Below are 21,695 nucleotides of genomic sequence, written 5' to 3'. Positions count from 1 at the left end.
CCGGACCCACACGCCAGACTCTCTCGAGGAAAAAAAAAAAGAAGTAATCGTGGTTAGCAACCTGCCCCTTGTTCCACAACGACGAACAACATCTCGCCACGAGGAGGAGGGCGAGAGCTTACACGAGTCCGAAATCCCCAATCCGGGATCCCCTGCTTCTCTTCGCGCCAAGGTAAGATCTCTCACGGATCTCTGTGCTTGGCAGCGCGGATCGAATTTTTGTCATTACTTGTCCTAATTTTTGTTCCGGGGTGTCTAATTTGGGTCCGATCCGATCAGATGGCGGCTGCCTGGGCGGCGGCGGTGGCCGTGATGCTCCTCCTTGCGCAGGTGTCAGCGGCGGCTCCGGTGATGGGGCCTGCCTTCCTCTGGGCGCCCAATAACTACGGGTAACTTGTTGCCACAGCGTTTCTCTTTTTCATCGTTTCAAGCCTGAGATCCCTTTTGCTAGATATGTATGAATGTATTAATAATGTTAACGATTTTTAGTGAACTCTGCTGCTTCACTTAGAAAAGGTTGCAATTTGGTATAGCGAGTATTGACATAACACATAACTCTTCATGAGGTGCATGCGATTTACTGCTCTTCTTTTCTTGAACGAATAGTGCATATGCAGTTCGTTCCTCATGAAACAGGAGGCTTCATGATCGGATAATTAGTTTCCTTTGTATCTAAGGCCACACCCTTGACTCTAGCCCTGTGTGCCATAGATGATAGAATCTTCTTGGGCATTCCCAGGAGTGATCCTCGCGTTGTCTCATGGGGTCCAGATCAACCACATTCCTTTGAAACTGCATCCTCAAGAAACGCCCAGGGGTCTTCCAGCTAGCTCCACAAGGTGGTGGGCTAGATGACCTGGGTTCGAAGCCTCACCCCTTCTAATTATTTGATATTAGGTCCTTCCCTAATATTCGCGTCTTTTTTTTTCGAAACTGCATCCTCATCCATCATTCAGTACAGACAATCAATATGGAGGTTTTAAATCTAGAACAACCATAGATTCCATAGTTGGAGGATTTCGGAGTTCTCAACTTATACTGATCAAGCAGTTACCTTGCACAGTTGCCCATTTCCTGCTACTACTTCACATCAGCGCTCCATTTTGCTGCGGAGAGTAAATGTATAATTTCTTTCGTCAAATTCCAATTTATATGGTGGAGGGTGGAGTAGGGTGGTTGAGAGAAATCTCAGTTGGAAGTGGGATACTGGAAGGTTGATGAGAGGAAAGGATGAAACCCATACCCATTTAGCACCCTTTCATTTTTGGTCATATGATCTGGTATATACATATCAAAACCTTCTAGTTAGAACGAAGAACAGAGATTGTCTTGCTGCTTAGGTTTTGTGTTACAGATTTGTTCAGCTTTTCTAACATGCTCACTCCTATTTGTGTTGATATTAGGAAAGTAAAGTAGGGTATCAGTTAAGACAGGCCTCCATTTTGTATTTGATTTTGCACAGTGCACACTGGAATATCATGGCTTGCTTCAAAAAACATTACCTTCTTAGATTTTTTTAGCTCAGCTAGGGAGCATTTTTATGTTTTTTTTTCCATGGGGTTTGTAGTAATGCTGCACACTTATGTCTTAAGCATGCTTTCCTTAGTAGACAGGTGCATCCGTGCATGTGGCCGTTAGATATGCTGTCTTTCTTGCATGGAAACTTGCAATCCAATTGAAATCCTGCTAAAAATTAGTAATAGAGCTCCATGGGGCTGGCTCTAAAAAAATGATTTTGTGTTTGCTTCAGCTCTTATTTTATATGGACAATCTTTGGCCTCTAATTGAAAAAGATCTTGAAACTATGAGTTCCATTAAATAGGCTATGGCGAGTTCCTGAGCAATATGTTATCCTTATCTGAGATAATAAGAACATTAAAGCAATGGAGTAATGCAACTTCATCACTGATTCTTGCCTAGAGCATATGTTGCACCTGGTCTGTACTGTAGATGGCAATGTCATGCATATGAGGGTCACCCATTTTTGTTGGTGCCTCACATTTTCAGTTACTTGCTGGCTAGATTGAAATTACCAGTTCATATAGAAAATATTTGCTGACCTTCTTGTGGTTATTTTAATCAAAGTTTAGTTGTATAAATTACATTTTATTTACCTTGCTCGCCAGATTCTCTTCTGATGAGACTAAAGAAATGGTCTACTATCAGACAGTATCCCCAAAGAGCTTAGTGAAATCTGTTCTTGAGGAAGGTGGTTGGTCAAACTTGGTGGTGAGTTGAGTTCCCCCCACGTCAATTCACAAACAACTGACCAATTTCAATTGCAGTATCTGCTCTTATTGTGCACAAACTCAAACAATTCATAACATTGTGATTTTATTTTAGTGTTCAAGGGAGGATCATGCAAAGAGTGTTGATGTTGCAGTTCTTTTTCTTGGCTCGAAGGTACTTATTGACTCCCATTCATTTGGTACTGTGAACTAGTGTTTAGGTCTTCACTGGTTGCAATGTTTACATAATTATTGATTCAGTCCACATTGATCAAAAAATTGGAATACATTTTCTTCATAGTGTTTCTGATAGACGATAATAATCAATACTAAGAGGCCATAACATTTCCAAATTCTCTTGTTTGAATCTGTATGTCAAAATTATTGCTAGATCAAGTAATTTATATTATGATGCTGTTTCAATTTTTCAATGCTTCAGTTGAAACTGACTGATAACTTATTGTTCCTGTAGCTACAATCATCAGACATTTCTAAAGAAAAGCAAGCTGATTCAACTTTAGTAGACATGCTGAAGGTATTCATAATCACTCTTCTTTTGTCCATCCCCCTTATTTGTATTTCCCCTAGTTGTTATATAACTGAAAAATTAAAGATTTTTAAATGCTTATAATATCTATGCTCTTTACTAGAACTCCTTTGCAAGCTCCGAGTTTTCCATGGCATTCCCCTATGTTGCCATGTCAGATGATGACAAATTGGAGAAGTCATTGCTATCTGGATTTGCTGAGAATTGCAACAATGGTCTTGGAAATAATCATATCACCTACACAGACACCTGTTCTGTAAGTGAAGATCTGAAGAAACATCACGACATGGATTCCATTCATGTAAGTTTTTATAGTTCTTTTGGTACTTCTTGCAATTTCTCTTTTCCATTTATTGACCACATGTACATTCCAGGGATTGGTGGCATCACAAACTAAAAAGAACCCAAGTGGACAGACTGATCTGGTTGTCTTCTGTGATGGTGGTTTCAAGGATAACACAAAATCAGAAGGTTAGGTCAAAGATGCTAGGTTGGTCCTTTCACCTCAAATATACAACTGTACCTTAATGTTATGCTAATTTTTTCTGTAGGGGAGTTACTTTCTGAGCTGGTTACTCTGCTGAAGAAGTCTGGAGCTAAATATACAATTCTTTATGCTTCTCAGCCCTATGGTTTGCTAGAGAGCCCTTCAAACCTGCCGTTAGGCAGGTACCTCGCAGAGAAGACTAATACTACTAAACCCGGCCGTGGAAAATGTGATGGGGAGTGCTTAGTAAAATCAACTCTGCTAGAAGGAAGCTTTGTTGTAAGTTGTCCCATGGACTGTTTTTTTTATTGGTTACTTTCATTCTGTCATGTAGACTTAAGCCTATAATGTTTTCCAACAAAAACAGTATAATTTTAGAGGTAGTTGACTTCTCTTATTGACTTTACTGCAAAATTTTATTTCTATATCACTATTTGTTATCCTAGAATTATTTTCTCACAATAGTTCGTTTATGATATGCAGGGAATAGTGCTGCTAATCATCTTGATATCAGGACTCAAATGTATGATGGGAATTGATACCCCATCAAAGTTCGATGCTCCCCCGGAATCGTAAGCCCATTTTTAAGCAGATCTGAATGGAAACTCAAGGCAAACACGAGGGGAAAATTGAATAGCTGATGTAGCAGGTCTGTACTGTGAATATAGTTAGTTTGCTACTTATTGCCTTATGTATTTTAATGAGCCAACTGCAATTTGCAGTCAATTTTTGGTGGAATATTACATTTCAAAACGTACACGTGCAAGGCCTGATTTGTACCATATAACACTGCCTCTAGTGTTTGCTGTGTGAATAAGCTGGAATTAAAACCTGTTTTGGAATAAGATGTCACAGTTCATCGAATAAAACCTTGCGATATATTTCATTATTTTCATATATACCGTGTTATTGCAATTGAACAAGTCCCTCAGGAATATCTTTTCTGGAATTGCATTGCATTTGATTCTCTGTAGGTTAAATACAGAGTCTTGTACTCTTTTGCCAGGTGAAGATGTTTGGTTATTAACGGTCGTCGCTTATTCTGTAGGTTATTACTATTCGAGACTTTGTGGTGCTAGCCTAGCACCCTATCATTTATCATTGCTTGTTCATCAATCAACCCCGTAATATTTCAATCATATTTCACGATCCATTACTAGCCTGATTGGGACACTGATTAAGGTACTTTACGCCGGAGGGCTTTTCTTCCTTTAGCTGGTGATGTTACTGTCAGGGAAACCTTATTGCTCAAGTGATCACATTACTGAGATAGATAGCGATTGCTATATTAGGACAAAACAAAAAAAAAAGGACTACACGACTATGCACTCCCTTTCTCCCTCTGGGGTCTTTGTATATATCTTGGCTTAGCACTGAAGTATACCTGGAAATTTATGGCACCTACATAATTTGCAGGAAAGTGATCACGAAATTGCATGGCGATGTCTTCTTCATGTTATCCTGGCCAGTATAGAAGGAAAAGAGTGAATCGCAAGATAAATATTATCCCTATTGTTTTACTTATACTTATTTGTATCACATAGCAAATAAAAAATAATTTAAGGATAAAGCTTTTAATATGTGTGTTCTAACTATGATAAAAAATCACAAAAACAATTTCAAAATTAAGTTTTAAGATTCAATTTTTCGCTTATAAGTATAAGCATAAGTGAAACAATTAATAAGGTCTCTGCTTGCGGAATTGGGAGCTATATAAATAGGCGGAAAATTAACTTCTAAAGCTGTTCCTTTTTAACCAAATCATCTATAAAATCATGCCAATCATTGTCAAATTAACAAGTCAGTAAGATTGCAATATGCTACGGATCGTACGATAGGCATTACGTCAATAGTGGAGTACCACATATGGAGCACTGATGAGAATGAGATGAAGGCATGCAATCCAAAAGCAATTCTCCTTTAGTTTGCGTGCTCTGATGAAACTGTTTCCTGTTCCTTTTCTCTTGACCAACATCTTCAACATATGCTGCCACTTGTTCAGATTTTTTTTTTTAGAAAATGGGTAAAAAAAGCTGGCCTCTTATTCAACCAGATGTACACAGCCAAACCACTTGTTCAGATACATTGTCGAACTACAAAATTCTAGAAACACTCTTCAGTTTGTTAAATATACACACGGCAATGAGATCTCCTTGCTACTACTGTCCATTACAGTCTATTACTACTCTTTAGCTAGCTGAAACCGACCTTTTGCTGAAAGTAATTTGTTTTGGTCAAGCTAGCAACGCTTGAGATTTCCAATTGTCGGCAACGACATCATGTTGGCCCATAGATAGGTTGCCACATATATGAGTGCTTGTTTGGCTCTTGGGGGTCATGGCCTGCAACTCTCAGCTGCAACCTAGAAAGATACTCCTACTTGATCGAGTTGCAAAGTTGCAATCAACGAACTGTTTTAGCTTTAATTTCAAATGGAACTGAAGGTTTGTAGCGAGCACTTGGGAGTAAAGAAACTCCATCTTGTGATGTGATGCTGAAAAGATCATGCATGCATGCATGCATGATATTTAGAATAAGAAAAAAATGATGCATAATTTATATGCATGCATTGTTCTGTGTTGGATGCATGGTTCCTGCAAGTCCAAAAACTGCAATATGGCAAAGGAGAAACCTTGCTTGCACCCGATTCTTCGGCAAGAAAGATGCCCAGATGCAGGTTGAAACGTATATCTTTAAATATAATTTGTATATAGCTTCTAATTTTACTTTCTTTTTGCAATATTTTGCAGTGCATGCAAGCTGGCATTCCAAATCCATGGCTGGCCTGAAAACTTATTAGTTATCAGTTGCTGCTGCTTTATTTTGGTTACATCTCTCAACTGGCAGATGGTAACTGCGTCTCAATCTTCAGGTTTATTTATTCATCGAGGCATTATTACTAAGTTATATATATACATGAGTTCCATAATGTAAACATATTGTGCACAATTTTTTCTTACTGAAGAGGGAACAAAATGTCAGAGCTGAGTAAGCAGCGCTAGCTGTTTTCTAATTCTTCAGAGCTGCCATTACAGATCCAAGAATTAAACATAAGTAACAATAAACTCAGAGCAGATAGATATATACAAATTAAAATATTAATGTTGCGCTATGCTATACATGCTGGCATTTGCTACTAACAGCTGGTTTGCATGTATAATTTTTTTTCTTAGCTAGGTAACGTAGATATATGCTACGCGCATTTTTGTGGTTAATTTCTTTTTTTTCTTGAAACTTTTTATTTAATTTGTGGTTAATTTATCCAACGCCAACTAGCTTATTAGTGTATATCACATGACAATATGACATCACCACATGGCTTGCATGCGCCGTCCAACTAGCTTTGCATATATAAACCGGCCTGGCTGCACGTGATTATCTGACAGTGTCAACACAATTTCTGACAGTAGTTAGCTAGCTTGCAACAAGCTGTAGTGCTGTGCTTGCTAGCTGTGTGTTAACCTCAAGCCCGCTCCTAACTTGTGTAGCAAGCTTACATATACAAGACAAGAATAGAAAATTGATTGTGTGCTTTGCACCTGATAGAGATCTACTATCTCTCATTTGTTTTCCGGCCTGCAGTGCACCATTTCTTATCATTGGCATCAGTCTAATCCAACCAATGTTGCAATTTGCTCCGTGAAATAATTAGTGACAGTACAATATATAATGGTGCAAAGTGCAACATTTGCACAAAAAAATATATGATCACAATATGTATAGAGAACTAACAGGAGAAGTCTCATAAATAAATGGCTCCCAAACATGTATGTGCCACAACATATCAACAATCAGTAGTAGTTAGCACCAACAAATTAATTAACAAAACAAACACGACCTTTGTATATACAAAAGAAACCTATTAAGCAAACGGAATATATATAGACGAATGATCTCGCTAGCTACCTAGGAAGAACTAAATAATGAAGCAGTCAACAAAAATAAATTGCACACACATATATTCCTAAATCTCGATGATGTCCATGTTCAGTACGTAATTCAGTAATGCAGTAGCCGAGCACAAAAATTCTCAGAACGCAGCAGCATGCAATATATATGTATATGTGATCATTACTGTCGTGATATGTAATGATCCCCATAATTCTCTATCTTGTACTGCGGCACGCCAAGGGGATTCTGCTGCGTAAGCCCAGCCATCGCCGACTTCGATAAACCCTTCAGCTTGTTGCTGCTCGGCAGTAGAGTACCAAAATTCGGGACAGCAATGACATTTTCTAGGGCTTTCACCATTGCTGCCTGCTGCTGCTGCAAGTTGTAGTAGCTGCTTCCAATTCCATGGGCTCCTCCAGCTCCAGGCGTAATATTCCAAGAAGAGACGTGCTGCTGCAGAGGAGCACTATAGTTGCTGCTGCTGCTGCTGCTGCTTTTGTTGATCAAGCTGTAGTAGTTTGGCTGCTGCTGGAAGCTAACGGCAGTAGTATTAGTCGTCGTCGTACTTGCAGAAACGGAATAAACCGCGTTGTTGTTGTTGGGCGGCGCCGACAAGATGTTGGAAGAGTTGCTGACGAAGTAGATGCTGGGGTCAATGATGTCGTCTAGCTGAAAGAAGTCATCGCCGCCGTCGATGTCGCCGGCTTGAACGACGGAGCTGCCGCTGTTGGGGGTTTCGGCAGAGTACTGATCCACGGCTGCATACTGTGGTTGCTGCTGCTGGTTGTTGATGGCTTCGTCTCCCTGCTTCTTGTGGAAGACCTTGCACACAACCCATTCGTCCTTGGGATTCAGACGAAGGTTTGGGTGGTGGTTGTGGAGGTTGGCGTGGAGACGGAACTCGTGCATCACCCAGTTGGTCTTGGTGCCCTTGGGAGCCCTCCCCATGTAGAACACCAGCGTCTTCTTCATCCCAACCAGCTGCTTCTTCTTGTTGCTGCTGCCTCCATAGCTGCTTGTATTAACAGCTGCAGGCTGCCTGAAGATCTCCCTGTCCTTGCCGGTGGCCTTCCAGTAGCCCTCCTTGGTGGCCCGGTTGGTTCGCATGCCAGTTGGGTATTTCATGTCCTTGTGGCTGAAGAAGTACCATTCTTTTTCCCCCATCTTCGCCTTGCCTTCATCAAATTAATATGAAAAACAAGCATATTAACATCAAGATCTAATTAACTACTTGTGCATCTAAATATAAGCTTTTGGATCGAAGAAGAAAAGAAAAACAAATTTGACTTACTTGGAAGATCCCATGGCTCGCACTTGTTGAGGTCGACCTCGCCGATGGGCAAGGAGGTGAAGCTAGGGTTGAGCAACTTCTGCAGGAGGTAGCTTAAGATTACCTCAGCGTCCGTCGGGTGAAACCTGAAGCCTGGAGGCAAGAACAAGCCTCCATCTTGCTCTAATTTCACAAGGGATGTAGTAGACTCCACCATGCTAGCTAGCTAGCTTGCTCCCTAGCTTGAATTGAAGCTAGACTGAAGATGGAGGAAGCACTAGCTCTAGCTAGAGGAGAAGGAGAGGAGGAGATAGCTTGGTGGCACAAGCAAGAAAGGTGGAGACGACGCGCGATGAATGGGAAATGGAACAGAAATGAAGGGGACAAAGCCAGCAAGTTTTATAATGCTTTGAGACCTTTTCCATGGTTTTGAGGGGAAGGCCACAAAAATCTTGGTTAGCAAGGAAGACAAGTCCTCACTCGGTTTCATTATGATAAAGAATTAATATATGTACTATATATAAAGTGTGGCTCTTGCCAAACTAAGTATTTTGTGGCCGTCAAATTAATCAGATTTATATATACTACATGTTGTGCTTAATTAGATCCCCATCTATCTATATTATTATTATATTCTTCTTCTATAATCTTATAATCCGTTTTGCCAGATAATGCTGGTGACAGCTACGGCTAGGAACCGACCTAAAAGAAACTAACTGTCCGGCTGGAAGGCTTGTGTGGTACGATTGAGGACTACTTAATTAATTTCCATGTATAGTGCTCAGAAAGATACAAATCACTGTTCTCATCTGCTCATGGTATAATAGCATGCCGAAATTTGTTACAGATGTTCAAATTAAATTTATGGCCTTGTTTAGTTACAAACTTTTTCTTCAAACTTTCAACTTTTTCATCATATCAAAACTTTCCTACATACATAGGCTGTGTTTAATTCACACAAAAATTGGAAGTTTGGTTGAAATTGGAACGATGTGACGAAAAAGTTGGAAATTTATGTGTGAAGGAGAGTTTTGATGTGATGGAAAAGTTGGAAGTTTGAAGAATTATTTTGGACTAAACACGGTCATAAACTTCCAACTTTTCCATCACATCGTTCCAATTTCAACTAAACTTTTAATTTTGACGTGAACTAAACACACCCTATGTAATTTGCCAGTGAACATCGTAAAACTATTACAACCATAGAACTTCCTAAAGCTGGTTATTTGTTTTTATAGGAAATAGTGAGGGAGGTCCACAGTAATTTTTTCTTTATTTAAGATTGAAATTCGCTTACTGGAAAATTCAACCTATATATAGGACCTAGAGAGGTGCTACTTGAGCATTGGAACCGTTAGGACAACCCCTTTCGCAAGCTGGTTATTTTTTGAGCACCTTAACCACTATTTTATTATTTATGATCTAATTGGAAAGAGAAACTACGTTGAAATAACGGTTTTGACTCTCGAACCCGCACATATTACTTGGCTTAAGGCCGAGTTTAGTTCCCAACTTTTTCTTCAAACTTCTAACTTTTCCATCACATCAAAACTTTTCTACACACACAAACTTTCAACTTTTCCGTCACATCGTTTCAATTTTAACCAAACATCCAATTTTCCCGTGAACTAAACACACCCTTAGTTTGCTCGAATGAGGCATCTCTTCTCCCATTCCCTCCAAATGTACTCATGTCCATGAGTACATTTTTGTCTTCCAAAATTTTCATTCTCCCCCGCCCCACAATTTTCAAACTCTTAACATTTCATCAGTCAAGTACATTGATACCATATGTCATATTCTTTTTCACTCCAGCATCGGTTTAGAAACTTGTCTGTCTATCATTCTTTTTTTTAAAAAAAAAGATTCTCTCTAATTGAGCCAAAAATAATATAATAATAGTTATAGACTTGTGGTGTCCTCTCATAAATTATCAGTTTTTAAAGATGTTCTACAGGCTATAGATATGATACATTTTTTTAATGTTCATTAGTAAATACTCCCTCCTTTCAAAAGTCTAAGTCATATTTCTTTTTACACCAAGATGAAGGTGTAGTTAATTCATTCATCATGTGACAAAATCAATGAACATGCAACCCATAAGCACTAAAATGACTTTTTGGGTTCTGATCAAGAATTTAATATAGCACATAGTGACTACAAATAGAACTTAGACTTTTGAAAAAATCAAAGAATGAAATAGGACTTACACTTTTACATTTTTGGAAGGAGGGAGTAGATAAATTTTAAGTGTCTTGTTGCAAAATTTGACTAATATAATTGTTTTTGTCTTTTTCTTTTTTAGAAAGAGTTTGTGCAGGTCTAGCAAGTTGCAAGAAGTTTTTAGATGACTAGCTAGGTCGCAATTGCCATCAGCTCCAATGCACAGGTTAGCTGGCCTTTCCGGACGGGTGGTGTACTGTCTTTCTTCTCGTGTGTGTGTGTGTGTAATTTCCATGCATTTATATCTTGATCTCTTTTTGACATTAATTAATTGCTAGTATTAGAGCGCCGAGTCAGATCCTACTATGTTTTATACGTAGAGTATGTACAGCTAGCGTCGAGGAAGGGTCGTCGTCATGGGGGAGTCAATAATCACATGCATGCATGGTCAAAGAAAGAATCTGCATGCAATCAAATAAATGACGGCTGTTCATACTTGATACCTGCACTGCAGCCTGCAGGCCATATATAAGCTAGCAGCTGTAGTATCCAAGTTGGTCAGCTCTTAGATCATGAGAGAGTTTCACTTCTAGGTTCCTCTAAGTAGAGTAGTTCTTTTTTTTAAAGAATTACACAGTACAACGCAAACACGCGGACCCTACCCCTATGAGTATCTTTGAAAACTGGGCCGATAAATCCTAGAGAGATTAATGAAGTCACCACAGACGCCTCACTGTCGACGGATACGTCACCTACCACTGAAAGCACAACGCCAATTTGGTGCACTTCCAATAACGTCGACAGCTTCTGTTGATATTTTCTTATACTTCCTCCGTTTCACAATGTAAGTCATTCTAACATTTTCCACATTCATATTGATATTAATGAAACTAGATAGATATATGTGTCTAGATTCATTAACAACAATATAAATTTAGAAAATGCTAGAATGACTTATATTGTGAAACGGAGGGAGTAACTTTTATTTCTTCTTAATATATTTTGATGGCCTCGATTTCCAAGGAAAAAAAATAAGTTTCACTTCTCATAAGCTGCAGTCCCTACAGTTAATTATACGGACGGCTAGCGGCCTAGCGCGCACGTGCTAATATATGAAATGCACGTGCAGATGCCCTCGATCATTTTCAGAGCACACAAATGTGCGGTCCATTTTATCTGTTAGGCGCGCAAGTTGCATTTTGGAGGCTGGATGATCAAGTCGAAACCTGACATATATAATTTCTTGACCGCTGACTTATATAATTAGGTAAACAACTCATATGCTCCAACTTAACGTGCGTACGGTTCGTCCAAAAGATAGTACAATTAATACCCCTAGATTATTTGACAAAAATGTTTATTACTAATTGGTTTATCCAAATATTAGTAAGTTTCTTGTTTACTGATATTTCAGTAATGCAACTTAGTTGACCAGTTATTAACCTCTGTCTTAAGGAGCTACTTCCTCTGTTTCATATTATAAGATTTTCTAGCATTGCCCACATTCATATATATGCTAGACATATATACATATATATGAATGTGGGTAATACTAGTAAGTCTTATAATATGAAACAGAGAGAGTACCTATTTTTATTTATACTAAAAATATACTAAAAGTGATTCTTTTCATGATGTATATGTTAATTCTGAAATTCATAATTAATAAATATCGAGTTGTACTTAATTTGTAATCTTAGTTTTGTATCTTTTCCATATACATTTTTTAGTAAGTTTGAAATTTTAGAATCTATAAAAACATAAAGATAGGTTTTTAACATGGCACACGATGTTAATATATAATAGTAATAATGGGGATGTTCAGATTGTAGCCAAAATAAACCTTACCAATGCCAAAATTTAGTAAATTGGTAATATTACCAAAATTTTGGCAGGATTATTTCTTATGCATTTACCAAAATTTGGCAAGAAACTAAATGTATACATATTTTTAGAAACTTAAAAAAAAAACTATGATTTAAAATGGCATCAATCGGAACAACTCCAATATGATCATCTGATCAACAACTAGATCTTCTTATTAATGTGAAGCTATAGAGTGCCCAACAAAATAGATTCTTAATACTCAACGGATAATTGAAACACGGAGTATATACGATGTATTTGACATAGTAATCCGTATGTGAACCGGACAGCTGGCTCATGCGAGATCTAACACGTCATCAGCTGCTAGATGTATGACCTTTGGATAGATGCAAGAAAAGTATTCCATGCCTAGCTAGCTGTACCACACTAGTTAATGAAGAACCCCATGCATGCATTTATCTTCTTTTCTTTAGAATCAGATCTAAACAAAAAGAATCTGCTCGACTAGTCTCAAGAAAGCTAAATACTATAATATATGCTACATGATTCTAGTATCTGCTAATACTAGCAAACAGCTAAACTGCTAAAGAATACTAGAAAGAAGGGGTCTCCGAAATGTGGTTAATTAGTTAATTTCTGGCCCAGCCCAGGAAGCCAGGAGTACGTACAAACTGTCCAGAAGCCAAGAAAATCTGGGACCTTGGGCATTACGGCCCATGTAATTTCTGGCCCAGTTCGCTAAAAAAGGCCAGTACTCTAGATCAGAGTATTGGGAGTTCACAATGGTTATTAACTACACTAGCCACTAGGCAACAAATTATTAATGTCTAGCTAGTGGATTAATTACTGTTAGTTACTTCCAGAAACAGAATCAACCGTACGTCAATGTCACGGATAAACTTGTGACGTGGTGCCACACGAAGATCCTAATAAGCTCAAGCCCCATACATATTTCAATTAACTTTTCGTAAGCATGCATGCTTACAGATAATCTATCATATGCATGCTTAAGGCATCATGACTTTGCCACCCTGATTTTGGACGCACATACCCTTCCTTCTTATCTACTCTCATCTGATCGTCATCACCTTTTAGGCACTACTGCATGAATTGTTATCCTATCCTAATCCTTCACCTAAACTAGTGCACAAGCACCAATTATAAGCAGCCTCTCTAACATGCATGTGTGAGCGTGACTTAATCATCATGCTTTAGCTAGCTGTTTCTTGGTGATTGCTTACTAATTAATCCAATCTATGGGAGAGATTGAAGGTTGTTGCTAGCTAGCTAGAGCCGTAGAGGTAGACCAGGACACACGATGAATTGTTAGGGTCAGAAGAATAAACAAATCGCTGTCTCCAATAGGGAGACGTGGTTAAGCAAGTGGAGAGAATCAACTTAGTTTAATTTGGGCTTATCTAGTGGGAAGATGTCATGCTATTTGCACGCTTGATCAACCACTCCGTTGAGCAACGTGCTCTGCCGCCGTCTTTCCGTTGTCCTTGAACGACATAAACAATGCTGTTTTGATTGTTTAATTAGGTCGCTGATGACGCGTGTTAATTAAGTAGGCGCCATTGCGTTTTCGGATATTGGTCTAGCAATCTGAAGCACAGTTCTTCCTCAGTACTGAATTGTGGACAAGACGACCATTAATTTGTCATTTTGGTTGGAGTCGTAGAGATTAGTTGATGAAGCAGCTGGTTTGTCCTGAAGTATTTGACAAATTGAGCAAGAATTTAGTCAGTATTGTTGTTTGAAAGTACAATTGATCAGCGTACTATATGTACAAGTGGTGTTATGCAAGCTACTCCTAGCTGCAGGGCACTCGTTTGGCGCCGATGATCAGAGCCATCTCAATCTACTCGAAAGGAATCTTGAGCAGGCAAAGGTATATTCCGACCTCAACTGTAAAGTTTATCTAATCCTTTCAAAATGGATAAGGATTGAAACTTTGAAGATGCAAATGCTAGCTAGCCCACCAACTAGTCCTTTGCATAGTACAAGACCAATTATATATCAGCACATTCAGACAAGAACAAATTGTTTAATTTGTAAGGTCCAATGAATCAACGACAAAGTAGCATGTTTCTTTCGTGTGCTTGATACCAGAATAATTAAGAAACATGCATAAAGATTATCATATAAATTGGCTTGAGTACTAGCTTGCACGATATTACCATTTATAATTTACATTCTTGTACATGAAAATGAAAACAAAAAAAAACTCACAAATTAATGCCATAGGAAGAAATCTGAATCTTTCCTTGCATGGGTTACATCAAGAATTCCGTCTGTTTGTCTATCTGTCATGCAACTCCTCAAAATAAATCCAAATGGAACAATCAGTATCTTCCTCTCTGAATCTGTAGTTTCATTCGTTGAAATTAATTCACCTCTCTTCAGATCGATCGGTAAACGGATCTAGACGCCTACTAGCTACTGCATCTGCAGATGATTGTTCAGCAGTAGCTGCTGGTTCAGAGGAAATGGATGGCTCAACATATTGCCGTTCTGAAACTGAAAACCAGTCGCAGTCTCTGAAAGCTGCTGGTTGCAGTAACCTCCTCCAAAACCACTGCCCCTTGAATCACTTGGCAGCAGCAGCGGTTTCTTGGCAACATGCAAAAAGTCACTGCTGCTGCTGCTGCTGCCATCATCAAAAGAAGTTGCACTACACGCCATCATTCTCTTCCTCCTTAGGCCATTAACATTATAATTGTTAACGTAACCATCGTGATGATCTAGGCGTGACTCGAAGGCGTGTGGCATGTTGTTGTTGATGTTATAGTTTAGTGTTTGGTTTGGATATATTAGAGGGCTGGGAGGAGCAGGAAGCTCAGCGATGGCGTCGGATGAGCCGTCGAGGAGAAACTGCGAGAGCGCGGCGCAGTCGAGGTTGTTGAGGAGATCGGTGAGGGAGCATGACTTGCTCATGCTCATCGCCGTCATGGGCTGGAAATCTGACTGTTGGTTGTTCATGTCAGGTGGAGCAGGAGGTTGTTGAGAGGAAGAGTTGTTGTCATGGATGTCTTCAAGCTGTTCATCGACGGTTGATCCCTCGGGTTCTTGGTCGTGTTGGTCAGAGGAATTGAAGTCGTTGCTCTTCTTGTGGATTCTGCACAGCACCCAGTCGTCCAGCTGATGAACAATATCACAAATGCAGTAAACAATAATTAGAAGTGTGCAAACTTGCTTTATTTATTTTTAAAATAAAGAATAAAACACAAGCTCAATCAACATCAACAAATTTGACTTTGTAGAGTGAGTTAACTAAGAGCAACATGCACGTTTGCTTCCTTCAATATGCCAATTCAAACAACGACGTAGCTTTCAAAGAAGACGTACGACGAAGAGAAAAACAAATTAATAATGAACTAAAATTAAGTAATTAAATGAATCTCACCCTCATGGTCATGGATGATGCTCTACGCTGCTTTGTGGTGGTGGTGTTGTTAGCTGATGTGCCTGTGAGGCGATACTCGTGCATGATCCAGTCGGTCTTGACGCCCTTGGGGGGCTTGCCCTTGTAGAAGACTAGGGCCTTCTTGACGCCGATGTTGTCGCTCGTCGGAGTTGACAAGATGGACTTGTCGGTGCCGGTGGCCTTCCAGTACCCCGAGCCGGCGGCGCGGTTGGGGCGTGCGCCGTTGGGGTACTTGCGGTCCCTCGGGCTGAAGAAGTACCATTCGTTCTCGCCGAACAGCGCCTTACCTGCAACATTCCATATCCATTTTCAAAGCCCAAAATTAAATTTGGTCAGTTTGAAGGCATTAATTTGATCGAGTTTAATTGATACATGGATAGTTTATATATGTATGGTGATTAGTTAGTTAGTTACCAGGAAGGTCCCATGGGTTGCACTTGTAGATGTTGACCTCGGCGATGATTGGCACGGGGCACTTGATGGAGGCGGCCTGGTTCATGAGGTAGTGAACGATGAGCTCCTCGTCGGTGGGGTGGAAGCGGAAGCCTGGTGGAAGGGCAGGCATGGCGCCGCCGCTGCTCGGCATGCTCAGCTCCTTCAATCGGCTCGCCTAGCTAGATTTTTTTTCTTTTTTTAAAAAAAAACAAACAAACAGAATAACAGATGGTGTTTGGTCAGCGTGAGCTGAAGGAAGAAGATGACGACCTGGCTAGCTTAGATTACGTAGGAGGAAAACTGGCACTAGTGAAGGAAGGAAGCTAATAAGCTAAGGAAGAGGAAGGATTGAAATTTTTGAGATGGAGGGGGTAGGGCTCTCTTTTATAGACGCCATGGGCTTGGCTCATCTTCTTGCTGTTCGGGAGAAAGAGAGGTGGGTGCATGGATGGATTACTACAAAGCAATTGATTAATGAGAGCTAATTAACTAGGGGCACAATAGACAATTAACTAGTTATTAGTAGGTGGCGTGGATGTGAGTACCAAAGACTGGACCACATTTGACACTTAACCATGCATGTCAGATTAAATAACTTGAAATTTCAGCGTCCAAGCGATTTAGTCGTAAGTTCAGTTTGACATAGGGTTGTACTACTTGCTACCTCCTTTGATCGTTGCATTTTTTGTCACCGGATTACTATTTATTTGCAAAGTTTCACTATTTATCTTTTTTCAAAAAAGAATGACATTGTTCTTAGTACTCTCTATGGCTTCATATGTTATTGAAGTTAGTAGCAAATAATTCAAAAAGTCAAATCTAACTCTTGTAAAATTAATCAGTGGCAAATGAAGGTAATACAATGAAAGAGCCATACAAATATATATTTCAATCGTCTTCTATCTTCATTCCAAAATAAATTTATTTTATAATATGAATATAGATACATTCAAAATAAATTTATTATAAGGCGAAGATAAGATACCATGAGAAGAGAATATCGTCAAACCATTAACCATGGCATGATATACTAAAACAAATATTACTCCGCGTACGTAGTAGTACCACCCAAGGACAATTGGTAATGCAAGAAGCTAATGACCTGTCCTTGGCGCATGCATATATACACAGTAATTATAATTGTACGTACGTGGCTCCACGTCAGCTAGCTACCAGTGGGCAGGGGGGACCACAACGTACGTGTGGTGTGGATAAACTCATGCATATGGAAGCAAAACAAATGGATCGATCGGCTTTAATTTGTTCTTCACATACTGTACTAAAGACGATGACGACACATGCATCCAGTAGTACATGGATTTATGTTGAGCCGTCCAGGTGTCAACTACGCATTGCCGCCAATGATATGTGCACCGATATGATGGTTCCGTCTTGGCAGCTTGTGCGCGTGGCACGCTTTCGACTCTTTCTTCTTTTGTTAGGCCGACCGGTGGGCCCCACCTACCTCGTGGAAACCACCTGCATCGTCACTCCATGGGCTCTACCCTCGCTTACACTAGACGACAATTTGGTTGACGATTAATTAAAGGGTTAATTGGATCCATACTACTTTAATTTTGCCCATTCATTAGATCTATGCTATTATCATCATGTTTGATATTATCATATAGACTAAAATATCTCTAGACGTGAGATCCACATGTTAGTCATATCTTCTTTCTCCATCCTCCCATTTTTTCTCTTATCTGCCGGACGACACAACGCCTCTATCTGCATCTCGTCCTCCTCTCGATCTCCCCACGCCCCGTCCGCTAGAGACCAAGGCCTCGCCCTCTCTCTCCATCTCATGTCCTCCTCCTCCCGATCTCATCGTGCTCCGCTCACTTGCTAGAGACCAAGGCCTCGGCCTCGGCCTCAACCTTCAGGACCTCGGATCTAGAGGATGAAAGGCGGAAGCATGCTGGCCGTCGAAGCTCTGGTGCCCCTTGCAACAAGCATCAGGATGACGACGTTGATCAGGGAGCCGCGAGCAAGGAGAAGGGCGGAGCTCTGGTGCCTCTTCAGACGAGTAGCAGGATGGCCGGCTAGGGAGCGATGAGCAAGGAGAAGTGCACCGGGGAGGGGGGATAGTAGTGGTGGTGGATTGTCATGGCCAAAGCTCCTCCATGCGGTTTGCGGCACCTGGCGCACCAAAGAATTTACTATTTGCCATCTTTTCAAAATGTACATGCCCAACTCTCCCAAATGTTCACTTGATTTGCCATCCGGTCCCATATGTCAGCCTCCTTCCACGTTTGGACAAATGAGATGTGGGATCAGGTGATGAAGGAGGCTGACATGTGAGACCGGGTAGAAAATGTGAATGAAAATTATGGAGAGTGGCATTTGGGCTTGTGCATTTTGGGAGGATGGCAAATAGTAAATTCTCCCCCTGACGCGCCGATGCCAAGCAACAGGACGGCGGTGTTGCCCAGGGAGCACACACGCCTAATCCGAGTGCTAGGAGCACGAATATTTCCATGCGACACATCATCTTGGCCTAAAAGGAACATCGTCTTGGCGACAAGTGTGATGACGGCTTCCGTAACGAATGTTACCGCCGGCTGCATCCATGCCGGCATGCTCGTGTCCTCTACTCACTGTTGCGCTCTCTTGCCGGTTGAGGAATGGGGATGAGACAGTGTGGTAGAGAAGATGAGAGAAATCATGGAGTGACATGGTTCAAATTTTATAAATTTCCAGTGACACTTAACCAATATCTCGAATTGTAATAGCACTTTTTTGAATTAGCAAAATTGTAATGGCATGGATCAAATTAACCATTAATTAAAGCGCATGCATGTATCATATCATGATGTGTAGTACTCCATCCGGCCCAAAATAACTTAATCTAGGATAGAATGTGATATATCCTGGAATAACAAATTTGGACAAGTGTTATCGAGATTCGTTATCCTAAAATATGTCGTATTTTATCCAAGATTGAGTTATTTTTTTTAGATGTAGGGTGTACTCTCTTCATAAGGTACCCTGCACTAAAGCCAAAACAAACAGATGAAGCACGCCTTGACTTTGGTGTGTTCAGTTCACGTTAAAATTGGAAGTTTGGTTGAAATTGGAACGATGTGACGGAAAACTTGAAAGTTTGTATGTGTAGAAAAGTTTTGATGTAATGGAAAAGTTGAAAGTTTAAAGAAAAATTTTGGAGCTAAACTCGGCCTAAGACGACGACGAATGCTCCAAATTGACAAGATCATGATCGATCGACCGATATGGATGATCCTGCTGTGCACATGCATGCAGCAAATTAATGCGGCATGTGCCATGGATATATAGAGTATAGACCAGCCGCCTGAAAAATGCACGTGAGTAACGTTGATAAAGTATCTCCCACGCGGCCGGAGCTAACTAGCTAGATGAGGTACACGTACGCGCGATGGACAACTTCAATACCAATACTGGTACTTTGCAATTTTTTATATATATGAAAATAAATTTATTTTTCATTCATCTAATACATACTCCCTCCTTCCCAGTATAGTGGACGTTTTTAACTTTGTACTTTCAACGTTTGACTATTCGTTTTATTTGAAAAATTAGTGCAAATATAAAAAAGATAAGTCATATGTAAAGTACTTTTGATAATAAAGCAATTGACAAACAAAATAAATAATAATTCCAAAATTTTTTGAATAAGACGAATGATCAAAAATTATAAAAAAAACTCAAAAAGACAAGTAATATGGGACGGAGGTAGTACCAATATATTTTTGAAAAAACTCAAGTTTAAAACATATCGATCAATTAGGAGGAGACAGAAAGTACAGCGTGTGGCTGCTCAAATGGACCGGTCATAAATCTAAATCTAACAGCTAGAAAGGAGTCAAAGAATTCGGCCCACGTGTGAGTGTGTGCATTGCTGGCTGACGGCCCAAGTGACGAAATGTGTGAAAGGGACGTAGTCCTACATACGTACGTCGTAGTACCAAATTAATTAATAACGCATCTAATAATTTTACCGAGTGAATACTACTCCTACGTACCAGTATAATTCTTCCTTATTTCATATTCACCACTGATGGCTATGTTCTACCAGTACAATTGACATTCTACCACTGGTGGCTGCCGATATATATAAAAACAGGCTAGCGAGTTGGGATGAAAAAGGTTCGAAAATTTTTCTACTCTAGATGTTCACATTTGTACTTAGTATTGAGGTGGTTAGTTAAATGAACGTTTTTTTTTTCAGTCAGGTGTTTTAGATCATTTTTCTTTTGCCTAATCGCTATTTTTTGTTTTGGTACTACTTATAGTTACCAATTAAATAATTGTTGATTATTGTAGTTCTATCGGAGAGTGAAGTATACAATTATTTGTATTATTACCAATTGATGACAATCGATGAAAAGGTTCTATATGCAGATTGGAATATTTGGAAGCATCGAAATGGTTATATTAATTTTTGATAATGTTGCACCCTCAGTTTTCTCTTGAATGACATTCTTTAAGAATGACTTATCCCATCTTGTTTTTTTGTTTAAGTTTAGATTAAATATCAGCGTCTATCTCCTGGATAAGTCAGTTGTAGTACCTTTTATTTTAACCTCCTTTTTATAATATATTTACTATGGGGGCTTCCTCATAGTGCTTTCATAAAAAAAAGATGATAGATTTATTATTTTTAAAAACAATAAGCTACATCTCTTTGTTGATTTGAGAAGGCCAGTTAGAATTGTTTTTATATTCCGATAAACATTGTTACCGTATTCGCTCCGATCTATATTCACTCTATTTTAGTATTCAATAATATTCGATTCCGTTTTTATAACCGTGGTTTTCAATTCTGAGAAGAAATGGAAACGAAAATGGTAGAGCTAGTTTTCTAGCTGTTTTCATTCCTACCAGTGATTATATATATATAATCTTAATTAATTTACTTACAAAATAATTACTAGTCGCAGGCACATCTGGGGACGTATGACGTGCAAGGGCTCTAGGCGTCAAAGGGCTGGTACCTTTCTTCCTTGCCCGTGCGGATGGAACGGATTATCTACTACCGGAGTACTTGACTAAAACAAACATCAGATCCATATAGCTTTATAGTTGGCCTTATTACACGTCACGATCTTGACACCCAGTTCAACAATCCTCTACTCATTTCTACCAAGAAATTCTAGCTTGTGATAAGTACCTATACCAATCCAGTTTGCATGCGTCCATATTAGACTCTCCTGTCAAAAGATGTTCGTTCATATAGATCGATAGCTATGTCAACTGTGTATTATATACTAGTATATCATTAGCAAAAGTCGTACACAAAGCAAGTAAAGTCATACTGTAGGGCTTTTTTGTCAGGCGCTATACAAATTAATTGAAATTAATGTTGAAGGGTCTTAAAATGCAACTGTACTGCATTCAGATATGCACGCATATCCGTTCATGCAAATATATCTATGTTG

The 21,695-nt window shown here is 39.5% G+C and overlaps 3 protein-coding genes and 1 long non-coding RNA gene across 4 annotated transcripts; 2 read left to right on the top strand and 2 right to left on the bottom strand.

Moving 5' to 3' along the window:
• Window positions 1-58: 58 nt before the first annotated feature.
• On the top strand, window positions 59-4,192 carry LOC4351371 (uncharacterized). The gene is made up of 9 exons (NM_001404645.1): window positions 59-172; window positions 280-389; window positions 2,127-2,229; window positions 2,344-2,403; window positions 2,701-2,763; window positions 2,879-3,076; window positions 3,150-3,246; window positions 3,327-3,541; window positions 3,746-4,192. Exons 2-9 carry the CDS (start codon window positions 280-282, stop codon window positions 3,836-3,838), a joined length of 939 nt encoding a protein of 312 aa, NP_001391574.1. The 5' UTR covers window positions 59-172; the 3' UTR covers window positions 3,839-4,192.
• Window positions 4,193-4,297: 105 nt separating this feature from the next.
• Window positions 4,298-6,275, top strand: LOC136354742 (uncharacterized). Its single transcript, XR_010738496.1, has 3 exons — window positions 4,298-4,444; window positions 4,679-5,939; window positions 6,013-6,275. It is a non-coding gene; the product is annotated as an uncharacterized lncRNA (long non-coding RNA).
• Window positions 6,276-7,045: 770 nt separating this feature from the next.
• Window positions 7,046-8,793, bottom strand: NAC077 (NAC domain-containing protein 77-like). The gene is made up of 2 exons (NM_001404636.1): window positions 8,445-8,793; window positions 7,046-8,328 (listed from the first exon to the last, which is right to left on the bottom strand). Exons 1-2 carry the CDS (start codon window positions 8,638-8,640, stop codon window positions 7,334-7,336), a joined length of 1,191 nt encoding a protein of 396 aa, NP_001391565.1. The 5' UTR covers window positions 8,641-8,793; the 3' UTR covers window positions 7,046-7,333.
• A 5,737-nt stretch (window positions 8,794-14,530) lies between these two features.
• On the bottom strand, window positions 14,531-16,762 carry LOC4351369 (NAC transcription factor 29). The gene is made up of 3 exons (XM_015765046.3): window positions 16,255-16,762; window positions 15,820-16,127; window positions 14,531-15,554 (listed from the first exon to the last, which is right to left on the bottom strand). Exons 1-3 carry the CDS (start codon window positions 16,424-16,426, stop codon window positions 14,853-14,855), a joined length of 1,182 nt encoding a protein of 393 aa, XP_015620532.1. The 5' UTR covers window positions 16,427-16,762; the 3' UTR covers window positions 14,531-14,852.
• Window positions 16,763-21,695: the final 4,933 nt, after the last annotated feature.

The sequence above is a fragment of the Oryza sativa genome, chromosome 12 (genome assembly GCF_034140825.1).
Source record: "Oryza sativa Japonica Group chromosome 12, ASM3414082v1".
Lineage (NCBI taxonomy): Eukaryota > Viridiplantae > Streptophyta > Magnoliopsida > Poales > Poaceae > Oryza > Oryza sativa.
This window is presented reverse-complemented; position numbering and strand designations above follow the sequence as displayed.